This window comes from Crassostrea angulata, chromosome 6 (genome assembly GCF_025612915.1).
Source record: "Crassostrea angulata isolate pt1a10 chromosome 6, ASM2561291v2, whole genome shotgun sequence".
NCBI classification, from domain to species: Eukaryota; Metazoa; Mollusca; class Bivalvia; order Ostreida; family Ostreidae; genus Magallana; species Magallana angulata.
The window spans coordinates 4,555,824-4,573,006 of NC_069116.1; the positions used below are offsets into that span (position 1 = coordinate 4,555,824).

General features: G+C 34.5%; 1 protein-coding gene across 2 annotated transcripts; it reads left to right on the forward strand.

The window, feature by feature from the left end:
- Positions 1 to 3,749: 3,749 nt before the first annotated feature.
- LOC128188325 (uncharacterized) lies at positions 3,750 to 15,344 on the forward strand. 2 transcript variants are annotated; one of them, XM_052859306.1, is made up of 17 exons: positions 3,963 to 3,981; positions 4,419 to 4,507; positions 5,328 to 6,192; positions 6,525 to 7,186; positions 7,286 to 7,451; positions 7,540 to 8,316; positions 8,404 to 8,576; positions 9,721 to 9,883; positions 10,003 to 10,088; positions 10,283 to 10,325; positions 11,686 to 11,804; positions 11,898 to 12,038; positions 12,162 to 12,365; positions 12,772 to 12,869; positions 13,380 to 13,545; positions 13,740 to 13,882; positions 14,060 to 15,344. In XM_052859306.1, exons 3-17 carry the CDS (start codon positions 5,337 to 5,339, stop codon positions 14,877 to 14,879), a joined length of 4,617 nt encoding a protein of 1,538 aa, XP_052715266.1. In that variant the 5' UTR covers positions 3,963 to 3,981; positions 4,419 to 4,507; positions 5,328 to 5,336; the 3' UTR covers positions 14,880 to 15,344. The 2 variants fall into 2 exon arrangements, with proteins under 2 accessions (XP_052715265.1, XP_052715266.1); XM_052859305.1 differs by lacking the exon at positions 4,419 to 4,507 and having other exon boundaries at positions 3,750 to 3,981.
- Positions 15,345 to 17,183: the final 1,839 nt, after the last annotated feature.

Sequence of the window (17,183 nt, forward strand, 5' to 3'; positions counted from 1 at the left end):
TAGAGTTTTAGAAATTGTTAAAGAATTTAAGTACCTTGGCATTATATTCTCAAGAACTGGCTCTTTTTTAAGAACCAAAAAACATTTATGTGACCAAGCCCAAAAGGCAATGTATGGTGTCATTAGAAAAATTAGACAATTTAATCTACCAGTTACATGTCAGTTAGAACTCTTTGATAAAATGGTTGCACCTGTATTGCTGTATGGTTGCGAAGTATGGGGTTTTGAAAAACTTGATTGTATTGAACGTGTTCACCTAAAGTTTTTAAAGCACATTTTATGTTTAAAAAGTAGCACTCCAAACTATATGGTTTACGGAGAAACGGGTCGTTTTCCTTTATCTGTAATTGTATTTACTAGAATGGTATCATATTGGTGTAAATTAACTTCTAGTACTAATACTAGCATTACAAATATATTATACCGGTACTTGTTGAATCAGACTGAAAATACAACCAGTGCTAACCCTTGGATTGATTGTATTCTTCATGTTTTAACTCATGTGGTTTATCAAATGTTTGGCATAGTCAGTTTTTTAATATTGTTAACCAAAAATGGGTTTCAACGGCAATTAAACAGAGATTACAAGATCAATTTATTCAAAAGTGGCATGCTGATATAAATAATTCATCAAAAGGAGTAATATATAAAATTTTAAAACAAATTTTGGATATGAAAAATATTTAGATATTTTACCCCTGAAATTCAGAAAAATTCTTGGTAAATTTCGTACTTCAAATCACCATCTACCAGTTGAACTGGGAAAATGGGAGGGTATCGCATTAAATGAAAGATTTTGTCATCTCTGTAATACAAAACGTATAGCCGATGAATTTAATTATATTTTAGAATGTGATGCAATATCACAAGTCCGGAACAAGTTTATAGACAAAAAATTTCAGCTAGACCTAATGTGTTAAAATTTTCGTATCTTATGACAACATGTACCATGAAATTGCTGAGAAAATTGTGTATTTTTATAACAAAGATATACGAGGTAGTCTGTCCTCCATGAGTTTCACTTTGTATAACTTTTCCTAACTCTATAATCTTTATATTAATATATGTTTACCTCTGACCAATTTAAATGTATATTTTAATGTTATTTTTGTCCTCATGTACCATATGTTTGAAATGGTTTTGAGCGAATAAATGAACTGAACTGAACTGAAGTCTGTGGTCAGTTCGTGCTCTCAGTTAGATTTATTTCGATCAATCAACAAATAATACACGCAAATATGCAACAAAGGGATACAGAAGACATCAATGACCGATGTAAAAAATATTAATTACAGCCACTTTATTTAAAGTTGACATTCTAAAGGTAAAACAACAGTTTTTACCAAGAGGCCCACGGGCCACATCGCTCACTTGAACAACAATAGGCAAAATATTAGCTTCATGGAGTCATAATACAAAATATCTTAACAATGTGGTATAATAAATGTAGATCCTATACAAAAAAATCCGTTTTCCCCTGGATATTCTTATATTTATAATCAAGACCCTTTTCTAACAGGATGATTTTATAGTCATATCATGACATTCAGCATTGCAGTTCTCAAAATGACCCTTAACATAACATTATTTAATAAGTTTTTTTGTTATGTCACAAATGAGATATTTTTATTACTATGCCTTGAAAATAGCTGATTCACACCGGAAATAGTTATATTGCCCTCCCGGAAAAATTTATATTTCACAGGAAATGGTTGTATTGCTCTCCCGAAACTGTTATATAACCCTTACGTACAATAATTCTGCATATTAATTACGTCGGGTTCGAAATAAAGCTAAGCAAACATAAACAGTTCATCAAAAATAAAAATTTCATGACAGTGTCTGCTATTCAGAGAAACTTACTTTAATTGTTTAATTTGAAAAATTATCTTCTTTTTGAAAGCATTTTACAAGAAAATTGATTTGTAAGATATGAAGATGCATTAGTAATTAAAAAACACCTGTCAATGAGGTAAATATATTCTTAAACATATTTTTAATTTTAAAAATGTTATAAAACATATATTACATGTCTTTTCGGGCGATAATACAGAATTTCGTCCCTCGGTGACAGGAAAGCCCTTCGGCATTAGGCGACATAACACTCGAGGGCTTCCCTGTCACCTCCGGGGTGAAGTAAAGGTTAAACAATTTTAAAGAATCGGCAATATATAAAAATGTTTGCATATAAGTAAAAGCGTATATAATAACATTAAATTTCAGTTTTTGTGAATAATTCAAAAGTTTCAACTTTCCTTGCCTAATGGTTCTTGAGAAGAAGATTTTTAAAGATTTACTCTATATATTCATATGTAAAAAGTCGATCCCCCATTTTGGCCCAACCCTACCCCCGAAGGTCATGATTTTCACAACTTTGAATCTACACTACCAGGGAACGCTTGCACAGAAGTTTCAACTTTCCTGGCTGATTGCTTTGTGGGAAGATATTGAAAGATTTACTCTATATATTCCTATGTAAAAAACCGACCCCCATTGTGGCCCCACCGAACCCCCGAGGGTCATGGTTTTCACAATTATGAATCTTCACTATCTGAGGAAGCTTCCACAAAAGTTTCACCTTCCTGGCCTAATGGTTCGTGAGAAGAAATTTTTTGAAAATTTCTCGAAAATTTTCAATACTTCCTAATTATCTGTCTTTGCAAAAGGGCGTGGTCCTTAATTTTCACAACTTCGAATCCCCTTAGCCTACGAATGCTTAGTGCCAAGTTTGGTTGACATTGGCCCAGTGGTTCTTGAGAAAATATTGAAAATGTGAAAATTTACGGACGGACGGACAGACAGACAGACTGACTGACGTACAGACGGACGGACGACAGACAAAATGTGATATTAGAATAGCTTACTTGAGCTTTCAGCTCAGGTGAGCTAAAAATTGGAAGAATGCGTACATATATATTCTTACGCCGATAGCTACATGTAGGTCAAGCTTTGGATTGCGTTGATTTCTGTCATATATGTATGAATCACAATCAATCACCGCAAGAAGGAAGGGAAATCTACTTAGTGGGTGTAAATATGCAAACAATAATATATATGCTTTCTAAAATGCGCGGTTTTATCACAGTTCAGATTATCAACTGACATTATAAACATAGTTCTATATATTGATTTCACGATGCAGGTTTCCCGAATTTATGACAAATCAGTTGATAAGACGCCATCATAAAATAAGTACCAAGGTTTCGATATTGGGTACCTGATGCTTTTTTGGCAACAGGTAATTTCCATCCAAACACAAGTGTAGGCGAAATAATGAGAACACGCGTTATACCTAAGCTCTTTATGACCACACTAGGGCATCAGAGAACTTATGCATGTTAATTAACTTAATATACATGCACATGATTATGTACATGTAATTACTGATTAAAGATATTCACACATATACATATAGTACATGTACAGACTTATCTACATGAACACAATTATCTGTGTACACATGCATACCTGTACATACATATGTATATATACATATGAATGCATTGTGATGATACATAATCATGCTAGAATGAATCGGAGTTATCTATGATAAACAAAAATGGTGTTTCCAACTTTTAGTTTCATAGACATGACAATGCAAAAAGCTACGACACAAAACTGAGGCGAGTTCAACAGAGCGAGCGCTTGCCAAAATTTGTGTTGCGGGTAAAGGGAATTTTGGCGAGGCCTCGCGAGCGCTCGCTCTGTTGATCATGCATGCCTCAGACTGTACTATACTTACATGGAATAGAACAAAGTACAATAGATCATCATTATAGTATTTGGAAAATCCACGTTATTTACACCCAATAGATTTTAGACAATGTGAATTCGATTCATGTCTTTGTGTATTGACACATTAAGATTGCATGTATTAGGAGTAACTGCTCCTGTCAGTTTTTAGCTATACCATTGAAGATAAATAGAAATATGACATATCAGTCTACTCTGAATCAGCAAACGACAAGACCCAAAGACGAGGTGAGATCAAAATTTTATTTTTTTTTGTTATTTTCATGTATAAAATACATGTAGTTAACTTGTGCAATTTGAATGATTGACAACAATTTGGATGTTAAAAGTAAAGTTACAAGCGAGATACAGAGGTAATAATGCATTGTTTGGTAAACAAAGTTCGAGTCTTATATTTGATTACAGTCGATGTAGAGTAAAGAAAATACCAATTCTTTGACAAAATGACTTATGGCAAACAAGAAACGGAAGGTGTGTTTATAATTAAAACATTTACAAAACAGAGTTTCACTCTCTGTGTCTTACTTGTAACTCAATATTTGGCGAATATTTAGTAAACCAATATTAACCATTCTGAACATTAAAAATGGAAAACCAGAATGTGAAAATTTTGAGCTCAAATCGTGTCAACATATAGGTCCCTTTAATTCTATCTATTTATAAAGATCGCCACGAACTGGGGATTCCCCTGGCTTATCCAGGGTACAACTAAAAGTAGTAGTTTTATAAATGGACGGAGATTTAAACTCTCTATGTAAGTATTGATTATTAAATTCATTAATGTTTTCTTAAGTAGTGTTGTATGTATATATAACATGGCACAAGTTAGTCCGAAATATATGGCTTTTTTTTTTAAAAAGCCAGGAAAAAGTAAGGATTAAAAGGCGCAACTTCAATTCACAGTCTGTTAATGTTGTTTTCATACAGAATAGTTAAATATACTGAAGTGAATCAATAACATTTTTTATAACACATTTAGCACAGTTATACATTAAAACATTCCTCATATCTGCCTTTGTGGAAAGATCTATTGAATTAAACCATTAAGATCTGTTTTAAACAGAGGCCTAAGTCTCACAGCGCTCACCTGAGCAACAGTGACATTTCTTTGAACCAAGTATAAACTTTCTTCTTCAGGATTTTGTCTATTATTTTATGGAACTATTCATGGACACTCTGTAATGCAGGAGTTTTAGCAAAAATGAATTGTAAAATCCTTTAAACTGTATCCATTATAGAATGCTGTTTGTTTCAATTTGGGGGGGGGGGAGGGGGTGTGGCAGCGTGTAGGTACATTGCCTGAATCAAAGGGTGCGTTCAATATAACATTACATGATTGCATTGCAGCCCGTGGTAAGAATAAACTGTCCGCACTACAGTCAAAACATAGGCATCTAACGTTGCATGTATATTTGTTCCCATAATAAAGTATAAACTTATAGTATGAGATAATACAGAATAAAATTTGGAACAAGGAACGATTATTTAGCACTGACAAAACTTATTCACAATGCACTTATTCTTTTTTTACAATGTTTAAAAGATGGATGAAATCATTTTCAAATTATTTGTAGAGAGCAGAAATGGCGGAGGTAGCTTCACCTAGCAGTAGTCAAAGAGACAACAGTCCACAGAGCACATCGGCCTACGACAGCAGTAAGCAGTTTGATGTGTGCATTTTGACCTGTGACGATGCTCATTGTAACAAGTCCCCCCGCACATTGCTGTCATCTGCCTGTAAAAGGGACAGTCTAAAGACTAGTCTATTTGAGTTAGGAGTTATAGATTTTGACAGACTAGAGGAACAGCTGCCCGCCTCACTAGTGTTTGCTCTTATTGTATGTTACCACAACAAGAAAAACTTCAAACAGTTATGGAGGAGACTGAAGGTACACTCTGTCGTTGTTCTAGGAAGTATCGGGAGAATAGAATCACTAGATTCTGCACACTACTGTTCTATGATAGAAACAGAGAAAAATATGAACGAATTTTATCATAAAATCAGTTCCGAAGTACAAGAAAATCGAGTGTATGACGGTTGTCGGGTGGGAAACGATTACACGCAAGGTATTGTGGATGGGAGAAGTCCGTCTGAAATGGCGACGAAAACGACTGAAGATGAAGATTCCGCTCCCATAGGCCTACTTTATTCCGAAAAACATGCTCCAAATTTCCCATCAGATATCCCAGAAGATATTAAAAGTCCGATGTTTGAAAACACGTATGACAATGATAGCACAGTTTTTAGAGCATATGGTTATGAATCATGCGGGACTACTAATTTAAAAGAAATCTTTGGAGACAACGAGGTATATTCGTGTCTTTCTGACGCTGTGAAGGACGACGTATTTCTAGAGACAAAAACTCTACAGCCTTCTCGTAGTCATTCAGGTTCATTTGTTTCCCAAGATTACATTTTACCAAGGCAGAAATATGAAGGTAAATATCCAGATTACCCTTGTATTTACGTACATCACTGCAGGGGCTGCCACGAAGTGATAAGGGAATAAATTGCGCATACCGAAGCTGAAGTATTAAACAATCAAATCGATTCTTTTTTTAACTAAGCTTGCACAAAGTGAATTTCCTTTAGAACTAAGCTAGGTTAGCACTTTTCAGTTCTATCAGTACTTTGATTAAGTATTTATCATTTACATGTAAGTTTGTCTAAATCTAGGATATTGTCTGTGTAATATCTGCAAATTCACATGTAAAGACGATATGTATTTAAAGTTTACTTCGCCTTTCTTATTAATTGTTCATTTCTTCAGATTTAGAACACAGGGTTCCAGCAGATATTGTATCAATATACAACCAAGGCAGTTGCAAAGATACCGTTGATTTGGAAAAATATATAACAATCAATGTGATGAAAAAATGTGTTGATTGCAATAACTTCCACGGCTTGGTTACCCTTCTCTCGTGTCACAAAAGAAGTATCCAGATGAATGCATTTCAAAACATTGAAAAGATGTTATACAAAATGAAAGTGAGGCTCTGCAACACTCAGGATTTACTGTATGGAATCACTGACCTACTTTCCCTGGTGGAGCTATGGTCCGGTGACCAGGAACTCCTACTTCTGTTATTGAACAGCGCTTTGACCACGTTTATAATTCTCTTCATGTCCTTTAACGCAAGAGTGGACGATTCTATCAAAAATAAGATCAGAGACGTATGTAGAAACGCCAAAGAGAAAATGAATAAGGTGGAACATCTTCATATCACCGATGAAATACTGAAAAGCGCTTTTGAAAATATTCGGAAATCCGCCGATTGCTTTTGTCATCATTTGGAAACGGTGTCTGTACTTCGAATGGGAAACTGGTCAGATGCGATGAAGAAGGACAACAACAGAGAGAAAATAATAAAAGAATTTCCTGAGATGAGCGAGTTAGAACAGTCCACGGTGATATTCGGCCTTTTAAATCAGGTAAGCTGTTTCGACTGGACTCTATAAAAAATTAATATCGAAAGCATTACGCCTTCCCGATATTCTTGTTAACACTAGTGTTTTATATCTTGTAATTAGGTATTGTTACAGACAGGGGGACACCACACCGCTCTCTTTACTGTATTGCAAACTTGCTTGAAAGGAAAATTAAATGTAAAGAAAAAAGAAAATATCTCAATGTTTCCAATGCTTCAACTGACGACAAAAATGGTCAAAATGATATTTGATACAACAGTTTGTCAAGGTATATTTGTCTTTCCTTTTTTCGGATGATTATGATTATCTGATGACATGCAAATATCAATATTAATTTCAACCTTTGTTTTAAACAGCTAAAGAAGCATTGACTGTTTTGAATTTGTATATGGATAGCGCGAAAGTTCATCAAGCTGTTCGAAAGTTTTTCTTGAAAGAGATTGACAGTTTGCTTTTTCATAAAGACAAAAGCATCGTCGGCGAAGTTTTTTATTTCTTGAGCAGAAACAAAATGCATTTACACTTTGATCTGAGACAAACCACAGTTTCTCACATAGAAAAATCTCTCCACCCTTTGAATATCACCATTGATAAGGATTCCTATGTTATCAGTGGCAACACACCATTGCCTCCACACTGGAACACATTTAAAGGAACATTTGATGATTACAACGTCAACGTTCACATTCTTTTGCCATCCAAAAATTGCGTTATGAAAGGAGTAATGGAAGATTACAGAGAAAACTTAGCACTGAAGGAAATTCTAAAAGAACATGAACAGCAAAGAGATATGCTCTATTTGTTATGCAGCGGAGGAATGACGCCACTAGTTTTGCCTCTTGTAGCTTTTCAATGTCGACCCCTGCCTCCCTTTTACATTACAATACAAGACAGAAATCATATCATGCTGTTGGAATATTTGCTGTCAAAAAGAAAAGAAAAGGACTGGATTACTTTCGAAAACCTTTTTACGATGGCAGCTGATATTCTGAACGCTGTGAAGTTTTTACATTCCAGAGACATAGTTCATCGTGCTCTTACTGCGTCATGTTTTTCCGTCCGAGAAAACGGATCGGTTTACCTGTCAAATCTGGCCACTGCATCAGATGGCCATTTCTCGGAGTTCATAGCAGGTATCAGTAAATTCATTATTACATATTGCATTAAAAAAATAAGTTTAAAGATTTTGTACAGTGTTATACATTTTCTGTACGTTTTAGAATGTACAAGGATACCTCTAAGATGGTCCGCCCCGGAGTCAATCCTGTACGATAAATATAGTAAAGAGAGTGATGTGTACATGGTTGGACAACTCCTTTACGAACTGTTTACACATGGATGTCATCCATATACAGAGCTTTATGGATATTCTTTAGACAGAGTTTTGGAATTGGTAAGATACATACTTGTCTCTTTAATTTGTTTCCTCAGTAACAAGGCTGGAATGAATCTATGTATTCCCCTTTAATAAAATTGAAACCATTGTTGTAGACACAATTCTCAAAATCAAGAACCGTTTTAACAGGAGCTTGGATTTTCGGTTGGATATAAGTATCTAGTAAGCTAAGCTGTCAAATTTTGATCCCCTTTCTTCTAATTCGCAAAGAGAAGCTCATTAATATTTATAGACTGTCAACCCCCCCCCCCCCCAAGATCCAATCTGTTGTGTGAAATTGACGCTGTTTCAATGAAATATACATCCCCGGATGAGGGCGGACAAGTGTCATTGCGTTCAATATATTCATGTCTATTAGCCAATGGCAGAACAGTTAGCCATGAATAGACCTCGCCCTTATCAAATCGGAGCTTGTCACGTACTTCCCAAAGTCCAAGCTCTTGTTAAATCGGTTCTAAATAAGGAATAAGGAATCATTCTTTGAGTATTATGAGGTGATAATTTCGGTCGGGGCGTGATCAAATCCAATAAAGCATTATGATAGATTTAATCACGCCCCGCCCGAAATTATCACCTCATAATATTCAAAGAATGATTCCTTATTACTTATATTTATATAATTTTAAGCCATTGTACAATTAAATATTTAAATATAAAAAAGCAAACCCCACTTGCGCCCCGATTTGGCGTTATGGGTTATAAAGTACAAAATCGATACGTAGTGTTAACGTTATCACAGGCAAAGACACTGGAAAATGTAAATATATACGGATATCAACATGTTCTGCCTCAGATGCGCTAAAAATGTACACATTTTTGTGTCCCTTTTGTAAAGATTGTTTCTGTTGAGACTTTTTTTTTGAAGAAAATACTTTTATATTGCACAGTCTATTTCACTACTACTGTATTTATCATCTTCCCTTTGAAAGGAGTACGGACTTTCCTCTACCCAAAAATGTTCTGTAAAAGAAATGAATGCCTAAAGCTGACATATAGGCGATAGGATACACAGGCAAACGGCGAACTTCTAGTGATCAGAAAAGTTTCCTTTTCCTTTAACATGAAGCTAAGCTGATGTGTCATGCAAAATGTCTAGAAATTAAATACACTTGCAAACAAACAATAATTATTTTTCGTTTAGATTGTCTTCCAAAACCTTAAACCTATGCAATGGCCATGTATTCCAAAGGACATCCACGAAATCATACTCCTGTTTGTCAATTCCGATCCCCTAGGAAGAGAATCGTTAGACAAAGGCATTCAAAAACTTAACAATCTCTTGCTTAAACTGTCATCAAATCGAGGTAAAGTTGTAATAAATAGTGCTGTGATATAGAAATGAACATAAAGTCGATATCAGAACATCGAAATTATCACAAGCAATTCCACGTTTTAAATAATTAATGCACCGTTTGGGTTACAGCTTCTACAAAGAGACTAAGTCATTCACACAAGGAGGATCAGAGATATCCCAAGATTGACCCTTCTCTACCAAAAGAACCTCAAACGGTAAGAACACGTACCAATCTTTTGCAAGTTGACGTCTCTTACCATGATATAAATTTGGCTGCAAATGCAAAGAGTTGATTCTTTCATTGAAAGCTTAAAACGCGTTTTGTAGCATGAAGAATGCTGTGTTGAGTTAATGCATGAAGAAAGCATGATTGATTCTATTTTGCATGTCTTTATTTTCCTTCCCAAAGGAAACTCCAGAACTCTTTAAAAGACTTAAGAATCAGAACGGGAGTAAGTAATTCCTGGTCATTTGTAACAAAATGTCTCCGCTTTTGAATTCTCTGTACTCATTCTGTACTCACAAATGCACTGTTAAAAGGTCAAATATGTAATAATATACGATGTGTCGATCCCATTTATCAAAAAGGACACAAAAGGTGAATTGCGCTTCGTTATATTATTGGAAGGCCTGCGATTGATTTTTTTTTTTTTTGATTTGTTCAAAATTAAAAGAAAATATCCACATTATGAATATATATATATATATATATATATATATATATATATATATATATATATATATATATATATATATATATATATATATATATATATATATTGGTTAGTTGGACCATTACATTTTTTTGATCTAAATATACTTTTGGATCTTCTTCATATTTTTCTGTTTTCAATTTATCAATACTTTAATAGAAAATATCTGAATAAAGTTTTGCGAAATATTATTGCTTGTTTACAATATTCAAGATCAAGTGGGATGTTTGGTCATCTTATATGTGTCTTGAACTTAATTCTTTATGTCAAAAACTAAGTACCCTATTTTGAGACAAATCTACAACTTACTTATGCAAGATTCAACTTTTAAACAAGTCGTTGTAGAGTGGACACCAAAGACCCCCTATCATATTTTTAAAATCTTAAATCTTTAGTCTACAGCTGCGCAGTTAAAAGTGATTAAAAAGGGCATTCGTGTAAATCTATACTAGTGTGCGCGTGCGCAGTCTTCATACAATGCAACATTTAAACCCATATTTACTGCTTTTTTTATCCTTTAACAACAGTTTTGGTCAGTTTTGGTTTAATCAAGTCAGTTTAAGAAATGTTTACATTTTTGGTACAAGATGGCCAGACATCCCCCTAAACCGTAAAGTTACCTTTTTAATGCTTAATATGCTTTCATTAACTTTCAGGTGCACACTCACAATAGCTTTTTGATCGGTGAACAATATCACTGATTTTGTCATTCATTAATAAACTGAAATATATAAAATTTCTTTCTCTATCTATTAAGAGGACATTGTTTGCAACTTTTGTCACACTTGATATGAATGTAGAGTATATATTGTTTAACACATTTGGTTGGAAACAATAAAAAAACCTTCTTTGACTGATTGCTCAGGACAGGCCGATACCGAACTCATTCTCATATTTGTATTTTTAAATTATGTTTAAGCCATTTAGGCGGAGTTTTCCAGGCTTTATTTCATACCAAAACTTGTTAAACGCAACCTTAATGCATATATTGTTTGTTTTAAAACTATTAACAAATTTGTTTAAGATCGCATAACTTGATCGTTTCTGTAAATGCTTTTGTTAACATAGTTTCTGATGTTGAGGTATGACTACATTTTAGAGATTGATCCGTTTGTAAGTTATACAAATTTACGAAAATCCAAAAGAAAACCGAAAACGATTCTTGCAATTTCTGAAGCTGATATAACATCAAGTGATGCTCCATCCATACTGAAAAAGGTTAGAGAAAGTGTGATTAAAATATTTTATATCATTTTATAAGAGTTTACTGATTTTCATAACTTTATTTTGTATTCTCTTTGAATTACACAGGATTTAAAACTGATCGTACAAGAACCGATCTCCCCGAAGTTCTACGAGATGTACTTTACCGATCTAAGCCAATCAGCGCTTCAGGAAATTCTCAACATATTAAAATGGCCGCCCGCGATAGAGAAAAACCCCTGGATCTTGGTATATATATATTTTAAACTGATTCATAAAAAACCTTTCAAAACAACTATTATAATCTAAAATAGTTTATCTTATAATTGAATTAATCAGTTTTGATCTTGTAATCCATATGAATTATTTTAGCATTTCACGTGCTTCTCTGGGGAGTCACTGTCCCAACTATCACTGAGAAGATGTTTTGGGGACCCAGATGATCAAGAAAACAACATCAAGTACTCCTGGCTCGTGCACTACGCTGTCAAGTTTATCAATGAGTTACACGGGAATGGATGGATCTTGCGTGACATTTGCTGCCAGAATCTCCACTTTGACAGCGACAACCAAAAGGTCATTGAAGTTTCTTGCAATTGCACTGAATCTCCTGAACAAAAATGTATTAGAAGATTTTAGCAGAAAATTTTTACACTTAGTACCTGGCGTTCTTTTCTGAAAAATGTTCATGGATTTAACTATATTTATAAAGGAATAAGAGTAAATGTCTCAAGAATTTCCAAATAGCCCTCGTATTTTAAATCTTTGACCGTAAAAAAGAAGAAATAAACGATAAATTTTTAAAGATCCTGTTTTATGTTGATTTTTTTTTACCTCAAAGGCAACAATAGTTGTCTTGTTCTGGTAGAGCTTCCCGTACTGTTTACATTTAATTAACAAGAAAACAAAGACGGAAAAGAAACTTTACCTTATTTAAAGTCATTATTAGAGCCACAGAACAACGTATTTCATCTTATTTCAGGTATTCTCCACAAGACTTGGGCGAGTGGCTTATATAAGTCCAGAGGAGGTCTTAGATGACAGTGTAATTGATGAAGTATTCAGTGACCGCAGGAACTGGTAATTATTTTTCTTGAACGATGAAACAAAATTTTCATCATTTTCCTCTAGAGAGGTTAATGGTTTAAGCCCGTCAATTGTAAGTTTTGATAGGTTCGTGATAGATATATTATACTCTTGCATGTAAGTTGGGTAATATTCATAACTGTGATCTTTTAAGACAAACACAACATTGGTCTCCCTTTTGGAAATCAGGTTCCAGACAAATTTGCAATTGTGAAAGTGATTATGTGACGCATTATTCTTAAAGAGAAATAGACAACCTCTTCTAATATACCATATAAATTTGGATAGGTAATGTAAGTAATTGCATGCAAAATTGTTTTCGGTAATTCTCGTAAGCAGTGGTAGGTGCTCCCTCAATCAAAAGAGTCCTTAAGTTAGTTATTACAAACAATATGATAGGATTTTATCCACATGAACTAGTAATGCATGAAAAATAGTTTCACCCTTGCAATGTTGTACGGTAAAATATTGTTGGTTCAATTTACTTCTCCTTTTGTTTTGCAGGTCCCCTCTTGAAGTTCTGCAGTATGGTCAATACTCCAGAGAAGGGGACGTTTATATGCTTGCAATGGCAATTTACGAGTTCTACATGGGACTTGAAATCAATTTAGAAAGCCCTGCGTCCTCCTTTATGAAATGCGTACCTTTCTGTAGAGTACCAAAGAAAGAGGTAATATTCATAACGACGTCTTTTGTTCCCTGTCTTCAGACCCCGACTTTGACTTCAGTTTACAGTTCATACACAGTTGTATAGGTTTCATAAAAAAGCTAAAACGATCACTGAAAGCGTTATCAAGTTACTGCATCTCCAAAGTTATTACTATTTGCCAAAGTAGGGCATAATCTTTTTATTTACTTTTCTAGTTGATCGAGCACCTTTTGTCTGGGGAAGTACCACAGCAGCCGATGTATTGTCCTGCGGAACTTTATGAGATAATGGGAAGGTGCTGGAACAGAGATAGAACCAGGAGACCTACCTGTGCCGAATTTCTACAGGTTACATCCAGGTCAGATTGCACCTCATCACTAATCTCCTTTTAGGTCATCTGAGTCACTCAGGTGACCTATTGTTATCCGTTTTCGTCCGTCGTCGTGCGCCGTGCTTTAACATTTGAATGTTTACATCCCTTGTTTTGTAAAAATGATAAATTAATGAATTAATAATTCGTCTTTATTTTATTCAGATTGGTTTACATACAAGATGAGGATTCGATAGGCAACATTCCAGAAGAAGTGTACTCCACCCTCCCACATGATCCCCCAGAACTTCCACCACGACGCTTTGACTCCGTCCACATGTACAGTACAACTAATCCAGCGCCATGTATTCAGCAAACAGATACCAAGAACGAATATTCAAGTTATAATTATCAGCCTTCTTTGGAAAATCAAATGAATCCCCGTGGTCAGGTTAAAGTCAATCCATTGTATGGATTTGATAGAATGGACTCTAAACGCAGCAACTTTAGAAGGAGTACAATGAAAGGAACCGTTCGTAAATCAAAACCCTTTGACCAGAGTAGGAACTGGTCATTGAGAAAGAGTCCAAGTGAAGAACAGGAATGTCAAAGCACTGATACATTTTCCAATACAAATTCTGGCTTAAACTCAGGTTTTTCAGTTGCTAACATGAGCTCATGCAATTCTGATAATTCGTCAATGATTTCAGACAGTACGTTTTCCATTGCTAATTCTAGTCTGGACTCAAGTTTTTCAGTTGCAAACCCGAGTTCGAGTAATTCTGACGCAGATTCACAAACTTACCAAGATTGTTTTTCAGTAACAACAGACAGACTGAATGAAATGTCACGACACCTTGAGGCTGAGGCAGTGACATTAGATCTATCGTCAGGTAACGATAGAAATAACTCAACAGAACGTGCTGCAAATGATTATATTGAACTCGTCGAAAATCAGAAAGACCAGGATATTTCAGTCAAACCATTAAATAGTCTATTTGAAGGTGTAGAACAAGGTGATGACAGTTACCTGACGGTCACCTGAAACCGGTGTATGCATATGTAAGGACCATGTATGGACACCCATTTCACGAGGACATCGGCGTTGTCTCAATGTTGTTTGATGTAAAGAAATTGTCTCCCGTATAACACAATTTGGCCATCAATTATCAACCCAGATATAAACCTACTTTTTACATGTACTTATAAATCATACTCGGTAGATGTAAATGTACACAATAAAATGCTTTCTTTGACGATTCATGCGGGTTATGAAGGTAGCGATCATTGCTGAAAAAAAAATTACATAACCCGCTAACGCGCGTATATACGGGTATTTCCTATCTATCCTTGTATATAGCTTTGATTTATAAACATGTACCTAATTAATGATCACAAAATCCAAAAATGTTATGTACAATAAAACATCAAATTGAATGTTTTTATAAATCAATCTTTAAAAGGTTGAAACGCTGAATTTAGCTGTTAAATAAAGTTAAAGCGTACATATTTTTGCTGCTATTTATCCTTTTTTAATGATCAAAATATACATGTAGGTTTACAGAGAAGTACTCTATATGTATTTTATATAGACATATTTACGTTTGAATTGACTTGGTTCAGAGGTAGGTCAAAAGTAAGAGCATATGCATTGTCTGTAATCAATTTTTCAACTGATCTTGTGGAAAGATACATCAAAATGAAAAAAATATGTAATATACTGCTATTCGTTGAATCGACATAAGACGCGTAGCATCGTATAGGGGAAAGGGGGCATACCCTGCCTTACATCTTCAGGAATTTTATATCGTTTATATGTTAATTTTGGTAAACATATGGGCCAAGTATTGTTCAGGATAAATTTCGTACTCATTTATAATTTGGCCTTTGTTTTCAGAGTGATGCTCTATGGACATCATATATATATATATATGATAAAGCTACAAAAAGATTAAATATTCTTAGAATGCTTTTATCAGACCTGTTCTTGAATAATCTGATGTTGTTTGAGATACTGTTCAGAAAAGGATGCTAAGATTTTCAAGTTGAAGCAGCCAGAATTATCACAGAATACTAAGGTGTAATTCCTCTCATACAAAGCTATATGATGAATTAGGTTGGGGCCTTTTACAAACTAGGAGAAAATTTTATAAGTTAATCTTATTTGTGAAAATTATGAATGGTTATTCACCCCAAAATTAATATAAATTATTAGAATCATATCGTCCACCAGTTCACACTTATAACCCCAATTTTTTTTAAAAAGTGAAGATATTGGTTTGTTAAAATTAAATTTTCAAAATGTTTTTATAAGAAAAACAGTCAGTTTCCAATTTAAAAAAATTAGGAGGTACTACTGTCTTAGAAAAATTGATAATGCTTATATTTCTCTCTCTGCTTAAGAAGTTTTCGTCTTTAAAGGACAGTGGCGTAGCTAGACCAGAAACGAAGTGCATGCTTAAAATGGTAGGGGGTTTGGGGGCCACCATGAGGCCCCCAGTGGGTCCAGGACGAAGGCCCCGGAAGCTCATGGATTCTGACGATTTTTAACACTAAAAATCATCGCAGAAATTGAATATTGAGCAAGTATTTATTTTTCTAAGAGAAAAAAATAGAAGTTTATGCAGAGGGACATGTGTACAAAACACAAGTTCATCGGAGAAAAAATTGGGATACCGCCTCGCTTCATTAGCTGTTTTCTTATTGTTATTGTTAAACTATACGTTCATGTATGCATTGGTTTTGAATAGATGATGTCTTCATTCATATCTCACCGCTGAAGAAATCATAATTGAAGTACAGGTGGTAAGATTTCTGTGAGTTTTATTTTTCTGTGGATGAAGTCAAGGATCGAGTGTTTACGCGAGAAATAGACAGTTTGTTGATACCGAGCGCAGCGAGAGGCGGGCGAAGCCCGCCTCGCGAAGCGAGGATTAATGGTAACACGTATATATGAAAAAATCAGTGAAAAATGAAAGTTGAATCAGGGGTACTAAGGCCAAAAAAAAATTCTTCCAGCTCTGGGCGCCGCCATCTTGGCAGCCATTTTGTTTTTAAAAAGTTAGCTCGATCATTGATTGAGTGGTACTTATCGATGTTTATTGCCCCATAACTCGATTAAATAAGTCCAGTGCTTCAATAGAAGGTAATTTGAATTAAAAGAAATTAAAAAGGATACCAGAAAAGTTCCAATAGTGCTTCAATCAAGAAACACGACTTGTTCTATGTATGTCTTATCAAATTATCAGATGGAAAATAAAAACATTAAACGTCAAGAAACGGATCTTTTAGATTCTGAATAAAGTATTAAATTTTATTACCTTGGCATTCATATGAATTAAATTGATGA

Bases quoted from the DNA above. Each gene is read 5' to 3' on its own strand.
- LOC128188325 (XM_052859305.1), top strand. From the start codon at position 3,931: ATGACATATCAGTCTACTCTGAATCAGCAAACGACAAGACCCAAAGAC. The intron at 12,039-12,161 runs GTATATATATAT...GAATTATTTTAG, and splicing joins AGAAAAACCCCTGGATCTTG to CATTTCACGTGCTTCTCTGG. The intron at 13,546-13,739 runs GTAATATTCATA...TTACTTTTCTAG, and splicing joins GTAGAGTACCAAAGAAAGAG to TTGATCGAGCACCTTTTGTC.